We start from the raw sequence: 17,799 nt of genomic DNA on the forward strand, positions 1-17,799 counted from the left end.
AACACTGTTACAAATATGCACCACACTGTGAACCCACACCAAACAAGAATGACAAACACATTTCGGGAGAACATCCGCACCGTAACACAACATAAACACAACAGAACAAATACCCAGAACCCTTTGCAGCACTAACTCTTCCGGGACGCTACAATATACACCCAACCGCCACCCTCTACCCTCCTCCCCCACACACACACCTCAACCCCGCCCACCTCAACCTCCACATGCTCTCTCAGGGAGAGCATGTCCCAAATTCCAAGCTGCTGTTTTGAGGCATGTTAAAAAAATAATGCACTTTGTGACTTCAATAATAAATATGGCAGTGCCATTTTTTTTTCCATAACTTGAGTTGATTTATTTTGGAAAACCTTGTTACATTGTTTAATGCATCCAGCAGGGCATCACAACAAAATTAGGCATAATAATGTGTTAATTACACGACTGTATATATCAGTATCGGTTGATATCGGTATCGGTAATTAAGAGTTGGACAATATCGGAATATCGGATATTGGCAAAAAAGCCATTATCGGACATCCCTACTTAGTATACATTACTGATGATGTGTATTTCTGGTCTTGTCATCCTCGTCCAGACATAAGGGCGACACAACAGTGCGGCTAAATCAAAAGAGACGTCGGAGACGCTTTACTGAACCAAAAGTTGCTTTAATACAAGCGAGCGTCATTATGCAGGACTGCAGTTCCTGGAGGAGGTTAGGTCAAAAAATGAGGCACTCCAAACCATCAGTTTTATATTCCTCCTTCCTGTCTCTGTGTGTAGGTGCTAAGTCAGGAGAGCACATCCTGACCATAAAAGGAGATGTTCGTGGGTAAGTGTCTGGAAAACAACTGCTTTACGTCATAACTTAAATGTTGGCGTTGAGCTAGACAGGTAGTCTCTTCTCAAGTATAGGGCTATCACTTTTGGATTCCGAAGTCCCAATTAGGGCCTCTTTCCTAAGAGAAGTGATCCAATACACCTGCAAATATCAAACTAAGGGGCCTTATCTTGTTATGTGCTCAAACTGAAATACCACTATTTACTTAAACTTGGTGGTTTGCTTTCTCCAAGATGAATATAAACATTCACCATATGCAAAACATAATATGAGTTAATTAATTCACTTCACTTAACTATTGGTGAGCATGTCTGCCTCATAGTCAATCATTTTGAGGGTTTGAATGATTGTTGGAACATGTTAATGTTGAGTTGGCTGTTTTCTCCTTCCACATTCCAAAGACATTCAAGTCAATTGTATACTTTAATAAAAATTCTTATTTTATCTTAAGTGTATGACATAATAAAAACATTCATCTTATGTTAATTGTACAGTATAATACACATATACATGTCATTTATTTGTATGGTGCAATAAAATATAAATTGTGTTAATTGTAGAGTAAAAGAAAACATCTTATGTTATTTTGATTGTACAGTGTAATAAAACATGCACATTATGTTAATTGTACAGTGTTAGTTGTTCATAGGTTTGAATGTGAGTGTGAATGTTTGTTTATATATATATAGAATGTGTCCTGGGATTGGCCGGTGACCAGTCCAAGGTGTTACTCACCTCTTACCCAAAGTCAACTGCAACAAACTCTAACTCACCTGTGATCCTGATGAGGATATGTACTATAGAAAATTGATAGATGAATTCAGAATACATGTTATTACACATGGTGGTTTCATGAAAGATCAAACAACTACATTATTGATAAATGATATTTTATGTGTGGTTTTCCTGAAAAAACAAATAAATGAATGTGGTTTTTATTGTATGTCCTTATGGATTCCATTACAGTCAGTGAAAGTTTTACATTTACATTTGTTCACATTTGTTCAGCGAAGAGCAATAACGTGGGATTTCTGTCTATGTTATCATTCCAAACATCAACTGGCAGCTTAGAAATATGAGAGAGGTAGAAGAGGAAGAATGTACCGTACTTCAAACATGACAAAATATCAAGTCCAGGAATGGACTTGCCATACTGGCAAAAACCTCCAATAACAGTTTTTACTGATGATATACTGTAAGTATGTATGTAATGTATTAACAGGACTTATGTTTTCCTTAAAAACATCTCCAAAATGTGTATTGTTCTTGAGTTCATTGATGCGCTTGTTCCATTCAGTTATTGCTTTATATAAAAAGTGTGATTGTCCAAAAACTATTTTTACGGCGATGAATCCGACACTTTCTTCTGTATGAAGTCTGCATTATCCTCGTCGTTTGTTATGATGTTAATTTAACAAACAACTTCAGAGGTGGAGGAGCAAGCATTACCAAAACTTATTTCCTGGGCGCATAACAACAAACACTATTTCCGTCAACAACAGTATAGGGAATGTGTATCGTGTGTCATTCAGCCAAATCGAATGTCCAAACAAACAAGCTCACATATTGGTGAATTATTTAATTCCTGTACTTTTTTGATTGAGTACAACTGCAAAATAAGCCACCATGGGGCCAGAGATGTCCTGATCGGTTAGGGCTAGACCAGCAGGATGCAGAGACAGAGGTGACGTGTCTGTGATCATGGACGCAGAGCGTACCCACACGCAAAACACAAAGTCCTAAAGGGACGCAAGGTAATACGTCCAAGATGCAGGTTACACTCGGAATGGTAATAAACCGATGCTGTTCTTAAGAACCATCCTGGTAAGCGATTACAAACAACAGCCAAAATCACAGCCTCCTCAGACTGGAGTAATGGGAATGCATTCAACACAAACAGATGTAATAAGCTCCTAGTAGGGTACAAAAGTGTTGTCCACGTGGCTCTCCCCTCCCTGCTTCAATAAAAATAAATGTGATGGTAAATGTTCCTTTATACATTATATTCCTGACATTGATATGTATTTCATATTTACTGATATTAAAACATTAATCATTCTCTATAAAATGTGTTATGTGTTCATGAAACATATTCATTTGATTTACATCATTTCCTACAGGAAAAATGGATTCGGTTTTCATACGATTCTGTATTCGTCTGATCTTTTGAAATAGATTACTAACGAAAACCGAGGTTCCCATCTTGATTATCACCATCGGATGCCATTTTACCTCTTCTTGATAAGTTTGGCGACAGACAAGAATGCCTGACGCAGACCAACTCCTTGCAGTGCGCTGCATGCTTGAATCTGCCATTGCAGGTGAGGGTAGTTGGACATTCCAAGCTGCTTGGAGATCTAATTTTGGGGTGACAGGGAGGGAAAGGGGGCAAAGAATGAATGACTCAGATGAGCTTACTGTCACATAAAGAAGGGTTACATAGTACAATCTTCATCACCACAACTGTCACTCAGCATCTAAGGCTGGATTTACACGTCAGATATACCGGCAAGTGTCCAATTAAATGTATGGCTTACATCCAGCCTGAGTAGAAAAAGAGAAAAAGAGACCAGTGTTGGAAATTATTATATATTACTTTGTTTATTTTTGTGTATAGTGGACAATTACTTGCCAGCAATTCATGTTTTATGTTTCATTTAAAAACGATTGTATTTAAAAGCTAAACAATCTTAGTTTAGTTATTTACAGTACCCAAACTGAACCATGACCTTCAAACCGAGGTGCTTATCGCACTCCTTCTCCTAAAGAAGTAGCAACTTTTTACTCTTTGATGTTAATAAACAAATTATACTATTTGTCTTGTTTTCCAATGACAAGTAATTTCCTTGAAACTCTTATTTCATTTATTTAAATGTATGACAACTTCTTTAAGGGTTTATAATAGTAACAGTTTGGGCTTGGAACACACCATTTCATCCAATTTCTACCGCTTGTCCCTCTCGGGGTCTCGGGGGTGCTGGAGCCTATCCCAGCTGCATCTGGGCAGAAGGCGGGGTACACCCTGGACAATTTGCTACCTCATCACAGGGACAACACAGATAGACAACATTCACGCTTACATTTTAATTCATTTCAGTTCAGTTTCAGTTTATTTCAAACATGCATACAATACAATATAATGCATCACATATTTCCAGTTGTTTCATTACAGCACGTCCGAAAAGGAGTAGGAAGAAGCAGAACCTATTTAATCCTACCCCTTTTATTATCATAGCAGTTTTATCCAATTTCCTTGTTCTCTGTTTGTAACAATACAATGAATAAATAAATAACAAATATACCATAAGTAAGTAAACAATATTAAATACATAAATAATAATGATCTTATTTTTTAAAAAGGGTTCAAAATGTTCATCATAATTGTTCTTCTTTGTACATTGTGAATACTTGTAGTTTGAACAGTCTCTTAAACTGAATCATATTGGTGCTTTGTTTGATTTCTTTGCTTAATCCATTCCATAATTCAATTCCACATACAGATATGCTAAAGGTCTTAAGTGTTGTACATACATACAAATGTTTTAAATTAAATGTTCCTCTAAGGTTATGTTCCCCCTCTTTTGTTGAGAAGAATTGTTGTACATTCTTGGATAGCAGGTTTTAATTGTTTTATTTCAATATTTTTGAAAAAATAAATAAAGGGTTTGTATGTTCTCTATATCCAACATTTTGTATTATTCTAATTGATCGTTTTTGTAACACTGTTAGTAAATGAAGCGCACATTTGTAGTTGTTTCTCCATATTTATACACAATAATTCAGATATGGTAACACTAGTGAGCATTCACACACAAGGGCCAATTTAGTGTTGCCAATCAACCTATCCACAGGTGCATGTCTTTGGAGGTGGGAGGAAGCCGGAGTACCCGGAGGGAACCCACTCAGTCACGGGGAGAACATGCAAACTCCACACAGAGAGACCTCGAGCCCAGGGATCAAACCCAAGGCCTTCTTATTGTGAGGCAAACGCACTAACCCCTGTTTCACCGTGCTGCCAACACTTCATTCCATTTCCATTATTTCCTATGAAATACAATCCAGATGAATAATCTAGAAGTCATAGTGAGTTTTACCTCTTGTATGGTCATGGCGTTGGGTTGATCCGCCTTGTTGGCAAGGACCATCAAAGGAACACCACGTAACCTTTCGTCACTCAGAACCTTCCGCAATGCCTTCTGGGCCTCCCGCATCCGACTTGGATCACTACTGTCAACCATGAAAACCAGAGCCTTGGAGTCATCCAGGTAGTACCTGAGGAAGACACACAAGAAAGCAGAAGAAGAGGAAATGGACAAAAAAAAAGTACCAGTTTACCTCCAGTTGGGTATCATGTTCTTTTGTCCGCCGATGTCCCAAATCGTCAACGATGTCCTCTTATCCACATTGAAAGATCCAACGTTGAATCCGATGGTTGGTGACGTGTCCATCACCTGCCAGGTCACAGTCCGGTGACAGCAGTACAACAAAATACAGAGACACGGAGGCGGACCCTCACCTGTCCAGTCAGAAGTCGAGCCAGAAAAGTCGTCTTTCCAGAATTATCCAAACCCATCAGGATCACCTAATGCATGGTATTAGTATTTTAGCTTCAAAACTAGTAGATACAACTACAACTGATGTTCTGCTTTGTAAATGTGTTTATTCTATGTAGTTAGACTGAACATGTCACAACATAACTCTCCACTTCAGGTGTTTAACATCTGCAATTGCCAAGATTCAATTGGCAATTGAATCTTGATTAAACCTTAAAGGTGAACTGCATTTTTTATTTTGCCGATCGTTCACCATCATTATGAAAGACATGACGAAGGATGGATTAAAAAAACAAAAACATTTTAAATAATATTTAAACGTAAATAAAAGTCAAGGAGAGCTCCACTTATCCGCACATAAAATCCAATAAATAACGATTCAAAAACCGTCAACAATACTCAATCTACATTTCGTGATTTGAATATTAACCAAGTATTAATGATATTGTAATTATAAGCACTAACACAAACAAACTATTTATAGCGGCGACGTGATCACTTCCGTGTGTCCTTATGTTTACATTTTTGAGTGATCTGCTGTTTCCTCGCTTCCCTGCTCCCTGTAAGTTCACTGTAGATCATAAATCATGCCTCTCACCTGGAAAGTAGATGACTGAGAATATAATCCGGCAAATTGGGACACTTTGACAGCCATTTAGGATCATCCGTCTTCATGTCTTTCATAATGATTGTGAACGATAGGCAAAATTCCAAAAAAAAAGTGCTGTTCCCCTTTAAAACCCTTGACAGATTTGTGGGGGGGCTAAGAACAGAATTGATTTTCATGACTTAAGTTTTAATTTTTTCAATGAAATCAGTTATGATATACAGCAGAAGCATGTTCGATATAAAAGTAGTTTTAACTAAATTTAACCAAAGAATATTTAACAAAATAGTTAAGCCTAACACAAGCACTGATGGCAAAAATGTTTCACGGGTAAAGGTGACAGATACAGCAACGGACAGCGCTTGTGCACCTGCTAATAATCAGACAATACGTTCAAGATGCAGCAACGAGTGTCTTCAACCATAAGCATAATTAATAATAATGCATTGGAAATATTGTTTCGGATCAGAACATAATTACTTAAGAAATTATTAGTAGTGAAATTAATATTAGGCCGATAGGCTCCAAAGTGCCGCCGCATTGCACAACGAGAAGTGCAAACAGCTCAATTTACAACTAATTGCTCTGAAGGGGCTAGCCAAAAAAGTTTGCATTCACGCTGATTGGGCTGCCAAAAGATGGATCTGGACATTTGATAGGCATTTGGTAAGAGGGACCCGGTTACGTGGTTGGCCACAGAAAGATAGACTCAGCCCAGTGATAAGCTTAGCAAGTTAGCAAAGATGGACTCGCGGAGACGATTGGCTGTCCCGTTTTGTGGGAGGTCTTATTATCCATTTCTACCACTCATGGATAATTCGCTAATGTCACCAGTTGGACGTCACAAATGGGGAAAATTCCATTGGAGGAAGTATGAAGGAAGACAAGATTGTTTTATAAATATCGCCGCAATGCCTCCATAGTTTGACTTAGAAGCATTTACGTCCCATCTTAAAACTCATTTGTATACTCTAGCTTTTAAATAGCCCCCCTTTTTTAGACCAGTTGATCTGCCGTTTCTTTTCCTTTCTCCTCTGCTCCCCCCTCTCTCTTGTGGAGGGGGAGACACACAGGTCCGGTGGCCATGGATGAAGTGCTGGCTGTCCAGAGTCGGGACCCGGGGTGGACCGCTCGCCTGTGCATCGGTTGGGAACATCTCTGCGCTGCTGACCTGTCTCCGCTCGGGATGGTCTCCTGTTGGCCCCACTGTGGACTGGACTCTTACTATTATGTTAGATCCACTATGGACTGGACTTTCACAATATCATGTCAGACCCACTCGACATCCATTGCATTCGGTCTTCCCTAGGGGGGGGGTTACCCACATATGCGGTCCTCTCCAAGGTTTCTCATAGTCATTCACATCGACGTCCCACGGGGGTGAGTTTTTCCTTGCCCTTATGTGGGCTCTGTACCGAGGATGTCGTTGTGGCTTGTGCAGCCCTTTGAGACACTTGTGATTTAGGGCTATATAAATAAACATTGATTGATTGATTGATTGACTTCAAAATTTAGGGACTAATGCAGATCCTCAATACAAAACAACAAGTACCAATAGGTAAGAAAAGTTGGCGTTGCTGTCAGAATAATTGTATATAAGTTGTCACAAAACTTTGTGTTACATTGAGTTCAACTCGCCCTGCGAGAGGACAAAAGCTGTCTTTGATCCTACCAAGCAGAAGGCTTGTAAAACTCCATTGTGTACGATGGGAAGCGACATGAACGCGTCGGTTTCTTTCTTCTATTGTAATCCACAGAAAGATTTTGTCTTGACCCGAGATCTACAAAGCGGAGAGGAAGCAGAGCCTGACTCCCCTCCAGGCACCTTTTCTTTGAACTGTTTTACGACCTTTTCTTTTAACTGTTTTGTAACCAAAGGCAGTGGCTGTTTACGACCCCCCTCCCTTAGAAACAGCTGTTGCCATGTAATCAGGGAAAGTCCAAATAAAAGAGGCGTACAATATTTCGTCAGAGCGTGGTGAGACACTGTACAAGGGTACAGGTGTACGCGCTCTGCTCAATTGAGCCAAATTTAATTATGTCTCTGTTTAGGCTGCAGCCTATCTCATGCTAATTTTTTTGCTGTTTTTATCTGCCACACGTAAAAAGCCGGTCCGTGAAAATAACGCATACATTAAACCGGTCCCTGGTGGAAAAAAGATTGGGGAACCCTGCTATAAGACATTGAAATGTCAGAGTTTCAATGGTTTTACATTATTATGTACTGTATGTTATTTGCTCAATTCAAAGTACATTTGTACTACATAAAAAAGTGCCAAGTTATTTTCAATTAACATTTATACAACATTAAACATCTTCCACATCAGCTTGTATTTTACAAAAACATCACTAAAGTCTTGTACATGGTATATCCAATTTCATTTTACCTGATATAGCTTTGATACGTGTAGGTTAGAACATAAACAAACAATGTTTTGTTGGGATATATTATATTGGAATATAAGTAAGATAATGAAAGATTAAGTTATTAAGAAATGTTTAATATAGATATGCTTACAATAGGCCGTGCAACTAATCATATGTTCTGAGTTTCAGTTGACACAGGGTGAAAGTTGAGGCCGACCATAAATTCCTATCTCCAACATTCTTCACTGGTCACTTGGCTTCTTTGCCGAGGTCAGAAGGACAAACACCAGATGTGGGGTCGGAGTCCAGGGAGAGGAAGATTCCACGCCTCAAAGAAGACACCTCATTGCATATTCATACATTGTAGAGATGTCCGATAATATCGGACTGCCGAGATTATCGGCCGATAAATGTTTTAAAATGTAATATCGGAAATTATCGGTATCAGTTTCTAAAAGTACAATGTATGACTTTTTAAAACACCACTGTACGGAGTGGTAGACGGACGTAGGGAGAAGTATAGAGCGCCAATATACAGTACCTTAAAAGCACTACCTTTGGGTGCTGGCCCAATGACATAATATCTACGGCTTTTCACACGCACAAGTGAATGCAAAGCATACTTGGTCAACAGCGATACAGGTCACACTGACGGTGGTCGTATAAACAACTTTAACACTGTTACAAATACACACCACACTGTGAACCTACACCAAACAAGAACGACAAACACATTTCGGGAGAATATCCGCACCGTAACACAACGTAAACACAACAGAACAAATACCCAGAACCCCGTGCAGCACAAACTCTTCCGGGACGCTACAATATACACACACCTGCTACCCCCCCCCCCCCCCCCCATCACCTCAACCCCGCCCACCTCAACCTCCTCATGCTCTATCAGGGAGAGCATGTCCCAAATTCCAAGCTGCTGTTTTGAGGCATGTTAAAAAAATTATGCACTTTGTGACTTCAATAATAAATATGGCAGTGCCATGTTGGCATTTTTTCCCCCCATAACTTGAGTTGATTTATTTTGGAAAACGTTGGTTCATTGTTTAATGCATCCAGCGGGGCACCACAACAAAATTAGGCATAATAATGTGTTAATTCCACGACTGTATATATCGGTATCGGTTGATATCGGAATCGGTAATTAAGAGTTGGACAATATCGGAATATCGGATATCGGCAAAAAAGCCATTATGGGACATCTCTAGTACATTGTGATATATATTGTAAGAGCGCGTCCGCACAGCCCCTGTGTAAATCGCTGTGTTATTGATACTAAGGAAAGACAAATTGTATTAAAATTCTATCCAATAGGGAACAAATACTTCTGATTTTAAGTTTACGCATCATGTCCTCTTTAAACAGCTTCTGGCTCCAGATTAAACAAATACGTCGACAGTCTATAAAGATAATTTTCATTCATATGTTTAAATGGAGGAAAACTGACACTTTTTTTTTTACCTGTTGCCAGGGTATTTTAAAGTATTTGTTTCTCGGTTTAACTCGTCAAATCAAGGTGTGTTGTGTGCTTTGTAGTTCAACCAGTGCGTTACCTGCTTCGTGGTTGAATGTATGTCACCTGCGTGTTACCTGCTCAAAATCAATGTGTGTGTTACCTGTTCATATAGTTACCTGTGGACTTTTTGTCTGTCCCTGGCCCATAGCGCCTTTCCTCCTCTTGTCTTTCTGTACTTAAAGCTGAGTCCAATGGTTTCGTTGCTAAATAACACGGAGTGTGTGGACTGACATAGGGGTATACATCACAAACTGGTTTGACTGCATGTTCTTTATCTCGCAATCAGCACACACACTACATATGTAGTATATACTACATACACTACATACTACACTGAAACAGTCTACTGTTCATGTTTAACTACAAACATACTCTTATAAGTCATGAACATTATATTAGACTCACAATACAGCGTTTTAAATAGTGTTTTAGTTTGAAAGGCGTTAAACATTCATCCATCTTTGAGGAGGACCCGTGAGAAGGAGGAGCCAGCCTTTCGATATAAAATGGCGGCTCTCCGACTCTCGGTCCTTCTTCTTCCCCAAAGAGCAGCACTTCGTCAGCATGGGTTTCGGTGATCTGAAAGCGCCCTCCGGCCTGAAAGTGCTGAACGATTACCTTGCGGACCGCAGCTACATTGAGGGGTCAGTGACGCTTTCAAAAAGAAAATGTGTTATGGAAGAACGGGTGAAAAAAAATAGGACAACTTCTATGAAATAAGAGTTGCCGCCGGCCCTATCTTGCCTAAGCGTGGCTAACCAGTAGCAGCTAGCACAGCGGGGTAAATAATAACCGAACATGAAACCGTCAGTTTAAAATGCGCAGATTTAAAATGAAAATATTGTTGCAACTGCAGCTTTAGGGTTTTGTTAATTGTATCTTGTGATGGATTAACCGGTCTACTGTTAGCCACATGGTGCTAATGACCAGCGATGACTGCCGACATGCTTGTCGCTCATTTATTATATCATATGTATAACTATACTCGGTATTGAAAGACTGCTAACATATATTAAGCAAGCAGTCTTATTAGGCCGATACAAAAGCGTGACCTCGCTAAGTAGGAAAGTATTCTACTAATTTTACATAACTGTTCTCTGTAAATGCTTACCTTTTTTTTTTTTTTTTTTTTTTTAAAGTATTTGTATTTTCCATCCATCTTCTCGGTCGGGTTCCGAGGCGTTCCCAGGCCAGTCGGGAGACATAGTCTTCCCAACGTGTCCTGGGTCTTCCCCGTGGCCTCCTACCGGTCGGACGTGCCCTAAACACCTCCCTAGGGAGGCGTTCGGGTGGCATCCTGATCAGATGCCCGAACCACCTCATCTGGCTCCTCTCGATGTGGAGGACCAGCGGCTTTACTTTGAGCTCCCCCCGGATGGCAGAGCTTCTCACCCTATCTCTATGGGAGAGCCCCGCCACCCGGCGGAGGAAACTCATTTCGGCCGCTTGTACCCGTGATCTTGTCCTTTCAGTCATAACCCAAAGCTCATGACCATAGGTGAGGATGGGAATGTAGATCGACCGGTAAATTGAGAGCTTTGCCTTCCGGCTCAGCTCCTTCTTCACCACAACGGATCGATACAGCGTCCGCATTACTGAAGACGCCGCACTGATCTGCCTGTCGATCTCACGATCCACTCTTCCCTCACTCGTGAACAAGACTCCGAGGTACTTGAACTCCTCCACTTGGGGCAAGATGTCCACCCCAACCCGAAGATGGCACTCCACCCTTTTCCGGGCGAGAACCATGGACTTGGAGGTGCTGATTCTCATCCCAGTCGCTTCACACTCAGCTGCGAACAAATCCAGTGAGAGCTGAAGATCCTGGCCAGATGAAGTCATCAGGACCACATCTTGCAAAAAGCAGAGACCTAATCCTGCAGCCACCAAACCGGATCCCCTCAACGCCTTGACTGCGCCTAGAAATTCTGTCTATAAAAGTTATGAACAGAATCGGTGACAAAGGGCAGCCTTGGTGTAGTCCAACCCTCACTGGAAACGTGTCCGACTTACATACATATTTTCAGTTTTCTTAATACAAACATAATAAAGTAAATAAATAAAATATAAATAACATACCGGTACATATTTTCAGTTTTCTTAATACAAACTTAATAAAGTAAATAAATAAAATATAAATAACAAATGAAGAAGTTTTTTTACACAGATTATAACATGAAAAAAACAATACATACAAAGAGTTGAATGTCCACTTTCATCAATCACATCAATTATACCAAGACCGCTACTTCTTAGGGGGTGACTACAGTTTCAGGTATTCCGAGATAGGTCTCCACTAGAGATGCGCGGATAGGCAATTATTTCATCCGCAACCGCGTCAGAAAGTCGTCAACCATCCGCCATCCACCCGATGTAACGTTTGATCAGAACTGCATCCGCCCACCATCCGCCCGTTGTTATATATCTAATATTAATAAAAAAATTAAAAAAAAGGGTGAAAACTACGCGAATTGCACCTTGTGCATACAAGATTTTTCGATCGGACACGGAGGAATTAGCGATGTAAAAGACCACGTTGGGACAAAAAAACACAAGTCTAATGCCGTTGCTAGCGATACAAGTGGAAAACTTTCAACGTTTTTCGTCGCCCAAACAGATTCTTTGGATGTGATAAATGCCGAAGTTTTATTTACGGAGGCAATAATTGAGCATGGACTTCCAATCGCACTGGCTGATCACATGGGACAGTTAATAATGTAATGCAACCTTTAAAAATCATTACGCGGTGATCGCGATCCCAAAAATAAACTTTTCTTGCATGATAATGTCCAGAAAAATTCGCTTTATATTACTATAGAGTCCTTTTAACGAATGAGTTTGATGGTTTATCACAAACCTTAAATGAAAGAAGTCCTTTGTTCTCCTGCACCATGCATGCACAATCCTGTCGGCTGTATTTCACAGCACGACATACTGTAAAAAGTGTTTATACTATTTATACTTTCAATTAACAAATTGAAGTCTTGTGAAAGGTTGACAGGATAACTGGCATTAACTGTCAAAATAATTTCAAACTATTGAAGTTAGCTTACAGAATAAACATGTCAATCAACCCATATGATTTTTGCTGTAATATTTTTGTTTTGAAAAGTCACTGTGACTGATAGAAAAGTGATGGTTTTAGCAACATTTTAACCTGTCTGAATGCTAATAGTCATTTTGCGTCGGGGGGCGAAGCCCTGAACCCTCCACCAGGACTTTGTCCTGGACCTACCGGGGCCTGCGGCCCTTGGACCCTGGCTACTAGGTTTTTCTGATTTAAAAGTTGGCAGGTATGGTGAGGTTATAAAGCTTTTGCCTGTTAAAGAAAGGAGACTGATGCAATGCACAGACATTCGCGTGCCACGCTGTCACGACCCAGACGCACACCAGTGCGCAATCATATGGGAGCCGCGCTGAGCGCACCTCCAAGCGCGTCTCGCTGCCGGCGACGGCCAGATATGGGCCCACGCTCCAGCGCCATCCATTTTCAGGGCTAGTTGATTCGGCAGGTGGGTTGTTACACACTCCTTAGCGGGTTCCAACTTCCATGGCCACCGTCCTGCTCTCTATATCAACCAGGGTGAGCCCCACCCCTTTCATGAGCGCACTACGCGCGGAGTGACCCCTGTTACGCGCCCCCGGCAACAGGGGTGGCAAGCAGGTAAGCTGCGCGGGCGGAGCGCGCGGAGTGACCCATGTTACGAGCCCCCGGCCACGGGGGTGGCGGGCAGGTAAGCTGCTTACCTGCTGCGCGTGACGCCGGCCGCGGCGAAAGCGGACGAGGCGGGGTGTCGGTGGGCGCGGTAGTGACCCTGGACGTGCGTCGGGCCCTTCTCGCGGATCGCCTCAGCTACGGCTCCCGGTGGGGCCCTCTCGGGGGAAGGGGCCTCGGTCCCGGACCCCGGCGAGGCGTCCCTTCTCCGCTCCGTAAAAGTGTCCATCTCTTCTTTTTTTTTCTTCTGTTGTGGCATATGCAGCAGGTGCCTGCTCGTTTTTCGTATGTGGGTAACAACATTTAACTATGTATATATATTTCCGAATTGGTTTAACTGCCACCCGCAAAAAAAAAAAAAAAAAAAAAAATTGATCCGCCCGACCCGACCCGCGAGCGGATAAAATCTTAGTTTTTTTAATTTCATCCGCCCGATCCGCGGATAATCCGCGGACTCCGCGGTTGTGTCCGCAAACCGCGCATCTCTAGTCTCCACACATCACGAAATTTATGTAATTTACCAGAAATATCACATCTCAGTTTTTCAATGTGGAGGATTTGCACTAGCTCCTTCTAAATGTTTAATGTTTGATCCAATGTATGAATTAAGAAGCATCCTTTTTTCTCAGATGTGTTCCTTCTCAGGCAGATGTTGCCGTCTTTGAGGCTATTGCAGCGCCACCCCCAGTTGCGCTTTGCCATGCTCTCCGTTGGTTCAACCATATGAAGTCTTACCAGAGCCAGAAGAACAGGTAAAGACTGCTGCGCTCAGTTGAGGTCTGACTCAAACTCACCTCCTATGTCAGTCTTCCAGGTGTGAAGAAGCCTCTGGGACAGTACGGGCCAGCGGGTGTGGCCGACACCACAACGTGCGCTGCTTCTGCTGCTGCCACGGTGAAGAAGGATGATGACGATGACGATATTGATCTGTTTGGCTCTGATGAGGTGAGGTAATGCCCAACAAATAGGTTGTATTCACCTGATGTCACGTCCGGCTCATTAAACAAGCGAGACTTGAAATTGTGGTCAAGCGAGCATCTTGTCAAAGCGTTCTGGGTCACATTTTGCCTTTCTCTAAGGGTGTTATGGGCTGTTTGAACCGCTAAAATCGTAAAAAGCATAAAATATTCTTCAGGGGTCCTCGAGAGCTAATCAAGAAATGGCGAAACACGTTAAAATTTTACTAAAGTATGAGGAGAAAAGTGTCTCAATCCAGTCCAAAGGAGCAGCCCAACGCACAAGCTTACAGTTATCAGTTGTTAAAGGTTGAATATACTTTTAACGTTTAGTATTTCCTATTTAAGTATTATTTTGTTATAGGGGTCTTAAAAAGCATTTTTGCTGTGAGTCTTTGTGAACCACCAATTTGTTGATTACACCAAAGGGAGAAATCCTAAATAAAGCTTTCAGCATGCAGCGTTGAGATCTACTTGGCCATGCAGTTACAGTGAGCTGTGATAATTTCTGTCGTTTTTTCACAACCATCCAGGTTTTCAGTGGCGTCTACAATCTTTGCGTGGTTAACATAATGGGAAAAGGAAAAACACTTGAATCAAGGCTATCGAGTGCTACTCGCTGTTTGTTTACAAGGATGCGTTATCGCAAGATGTAAAGTTAAATCATGAAATGTTTTGTTTTGGATTTTTTTGCTAGTTAGCGGTAAGGTCGAAGCCCCTTGGGTATTCGGATAGTATGTACTCTGTTTGCTGCACAGTAGCTGTGTTGGTTTGGTTGACCACCACTTCGATCACCTCCAGTGAAAAAGTTACGTGACTGAATACAAGCTATATTTTGCACTATTAAAGGTTGTGTGCATTTTACAAGCAGGTGTTTGTGCTAACAAGACTTAAGTTAAATTATGCAGGTTACTTATTTAAAACATGAATCCTGTAGGATGATGCAGAGGCTGCACGGTTGAAGGAAGAGCGTATTGCAGCCTATACAGCCAAGAAATCAAAAAGTAAGTTTGTTTTTTTCCCAGGCTTTGCCTTTTGCAGTTCAGCAGTGATGACTTGTGTTAAATGGACTCTTAATGATGATTCTTTCACCATCTTTCGGCTGATGCGTGATGACACTATATTTATCTGACAAGAGTTAAGGCTGTTTCTCAATTGTTGTACTTACACTTAATCTTGAGTGTGTGTGTGAGAAGTACAACAAAATGCTGTACACTGTCAGTTCCTGGATGTTGCATATTAATGGTAAAACTGGTGAGTTCCCACCCTCAATAGATGGCATCTTTGTTATATAGGGGAAGGGGAGGGACTACCATCATGATGGCCTAATCGCTACCTCATTTGAAGCAGAAGAAATATGCAAGTATGTATGATAAATAATGATAAATGGGTTATACTTGTATAGCGCTTTTCTACCTTCAAGGTACTCAAAGCGCTTTGACAGTATTACCACATTCACCCATTCACACACACATTCACACACTGATGGCGGGAGCTGCCATGCAAGGCGCTAACCAGCAGCCGGCAGGAGTAAGGGGTGAAGTGTCTTGCCCAAGGACACAACAGACGTGACTAGGATGGTAAAAGGTGGGGATTGAACCCCAGTAACCAGCAACACTCCGATTGCTGGCACGGCCACTCTACCAACTTCGCCACGCCGTATGGGTACCAAAACTCCATAATGGCACTGTTGCTGACAGTAACTGCAATACCCAGACTGAAAAACATATTAAGTTTGCTTCATTTCACTGCTAAATTCATTTAGATAAGTCAGCTGAAGAACAATGAGGAAGGGTGGCACAAGTCAGCCTTTTGTCATGCACAAAACAATGGTAATTATTGCAGACTGATGCAAGCTACTTCAAACACTGCCAACAAACTTCACTTCCAGGCTGGTGCTGACCCATCATTACAGCCCCCTACTGCCCATTTTCTGAATCACAGCTCAGAAGCATTCGTATTGTAGATTTGTTGCTATGCTGTAAAATCTTGCAGATTATGTACGGTTGCTGTTTTTTCTGTGATAACTGACAATTTGTTGTGTTTAATTTTATATTAGTGCATTTATTTAAATGTTTTAACTTGTTTACACCCATGTGGGTAGCTCTCGTGTCTTGCCTAAGGACATGAAAGTTGTACTGGCATGACAGAAGTTGGATTTATAACTAAATTACTATTAAATTAATAGTAAATTATTTAGTAAATTAAATTACTACATTAATTCAACTTGCATGTTACAAAAATAGTAGTGTTAAAAATGTTGTTTTTATGTACCTCCTCAGGCATCGTTTCAAAGGTACTGATCAGACACTTTTACTGTATAACACGTAAATCATGTCCCTAAATGCTAGCGGAAGGTATATTGTACATTTTTGATGGTTCTACAATTGGGAGAGGACAAAGCTGACCGATTATTTGTCGGGTTAGCCAAATCAAGTCCAGTGGTTGCTATTCACCATTTAAAGGGAGATTATAATGTAAGTTTTGTGATAATTTACAGTAAATGTTCAATGATAATGGGTTTGGAACAACACTGCAGTCAAAATGCATACATCTGGGAAGTTCACAGTGTACTGATAAATATTCAATTTGAGACACAGCCTAAGTCCTGTCCTTGTTCTATGGTCTTTTCTATGGGGAAATGACTGTTTTTCTCTTTAGAACCGGCCCTCATTGCTAAATCCTCTATCCTATTGGATGTCAAGCCATGGGACGACGAGACTGATATGGCGAAGTTGGAGGAGTGTGTTCGCAGTATTCAGATGGACGGACTCCTCTGGGGACAGTGTAAGTACAAATCTACATTTACAGATATGCATTTTGGGCTCTTAACATGATGATTTTTATTTTACCATCTTTCGGCTGAAGCTGTGATGATTCTTACATGATCTGAAGCATAACCTGGTTAGGGTTCATTGAAAGTTAAAAGGAAAAAAAAGTGACCCATTAATTCATTGTCCTTTAGCAAAACTACTACCAGTGGGTTATGGTATCAAGAAGCTTCAGATCAACTGTGTGGTTGAAGATGACAAGGTGAGTGTTTGTTTGCACCTGATGTGAGCTGTGTTTGGTATCTGACTGGCCTTCCTTTCTTTATTTTTAGGTTGGCACTGATATTCTCGAGGAGCAAATCACTGCGTTTGAGGATTTTGTTCAGTCAATGGACGTTGCTGCCTTTAACAAAATCTGAAAAGGAACTTGGAAAATAAAGTATTGGAGAACGTTT

At 41.0% G+C, this 17,799-nt stretch overlaps 2 protein-coding genes across 2 annotated transcripts; one reads left to right on the plus strand and one right to left on the minus strand.

Annotated features, from left to right (window-relative positions):
* Positions 1 to 1,765: 1,765 nt before the first annotated feature.
* Positions 1,766 to 10,360, minus strand: arl11 (ADP-ribosylation factor-like 11). Its single transcript, XM_061978670.1, has 5 exons — positions 10,019 to 10,360; positions 5,361 to 5,426; positions 5,180 to 5,295; positions 4,939 to 5,116; positions 1,766 to 3,201 (listed from the first exon to the last, which is right to left on the minus strand). The coding sequence occupies exons 1-5, from the start codon at positions 10,046 to 10,048 to the stop codon at positions 3,073 to 3,075; spliced, it is 519 nt and encodes a 172-aa protein (XP_061834654.1). The 5' UTR covers positions 10,049 to 10,360; the 3' UTR covers positions 1,766 to 3,072.
* Positions 10,361 to 10,380: 20 nt separating this feature from the next.
* Positions 10,381 to 17,799, plus strand: eef1b2 (eukaryotic translation elongation factor 1 beta 2). The gene is made up of 7 exons (XM_061978669.1): positions 10,381 to 10,546; positions 14,247 to 14,369; positions 14,424 to 14,562; positions 15,511 to 15,577; positions 17,235 to 17,360; positions 17,539 to 17,606; positions 17,677 to 17,799. The coding sequence occupies exons 1-7, from the start codon at positions 10,467 to 10,469 to the stop codon at positions 17,761 to 17,763; spliced, it is 690 nt and encodes a 229-aa protein (XP_061834653.1). The 5' UTR covers positions 10,381 to 10,466; the 3' UTR covers positions 17,764 to 17,799.

Source organism: Nerophis lumbriciformis, linkage group LG01 (assembly GCF_033978685.3).
Source record: "Nerophis lumbriciformis linkage group LG01, RoL_Nlum_v2.1, whole genome shotgun sequence".
NCBI lineage: Eukaryota > Metazoa > Chordata > Actinopteri > Syngnathiformes > Syngnathidae > Nerophis > Nerophis lumbriciformis.

Bases quoted from the DNA above. Each gene is read 5' to 3' on its own strand.
- arl11 (XM_061978670.1), bottom strand. From the start codon at position 10,048: ATGGGCCAGGGACAGACAAAAAGTCCACAG. The intron at 5,427-10,018 runs GTAACTATATGA...ACCATGCATTAG, and splicing joins GACAGACAAAAAGTCCACAG to GTGATCCTGATGGGTTTGGA. The intron at 5,117-5,179 runs GTAAACTGGTAC...TGTCTTCCTCAG, and splicing joins AACATGATACCCAACTGGAG to GTACTACCTGGATGACTCCA.
- eef1b2 (XM_061978669.1), top strand. From the start codon at position 10,467: ATGGGTTTCGGTGATCTGAAAGCGCCCTCCGGCCTGAAAGTGCTGAAC. The intron at 10,547-14,246 runs GTCAGTGACGCT...CTTTTTTCTCAG, and splicing joins GACCGCAGCTACATTGAGGG to ATGTGTTCCTTCTCAGGCAG. The intron at 17,607-17,676 runs GTGAGTGTTTGT...CTTTATTTTTAG, and splicing joins GTGTGGTTGAAGATGACAAG to GTTGGCACTGATATTCTCGA.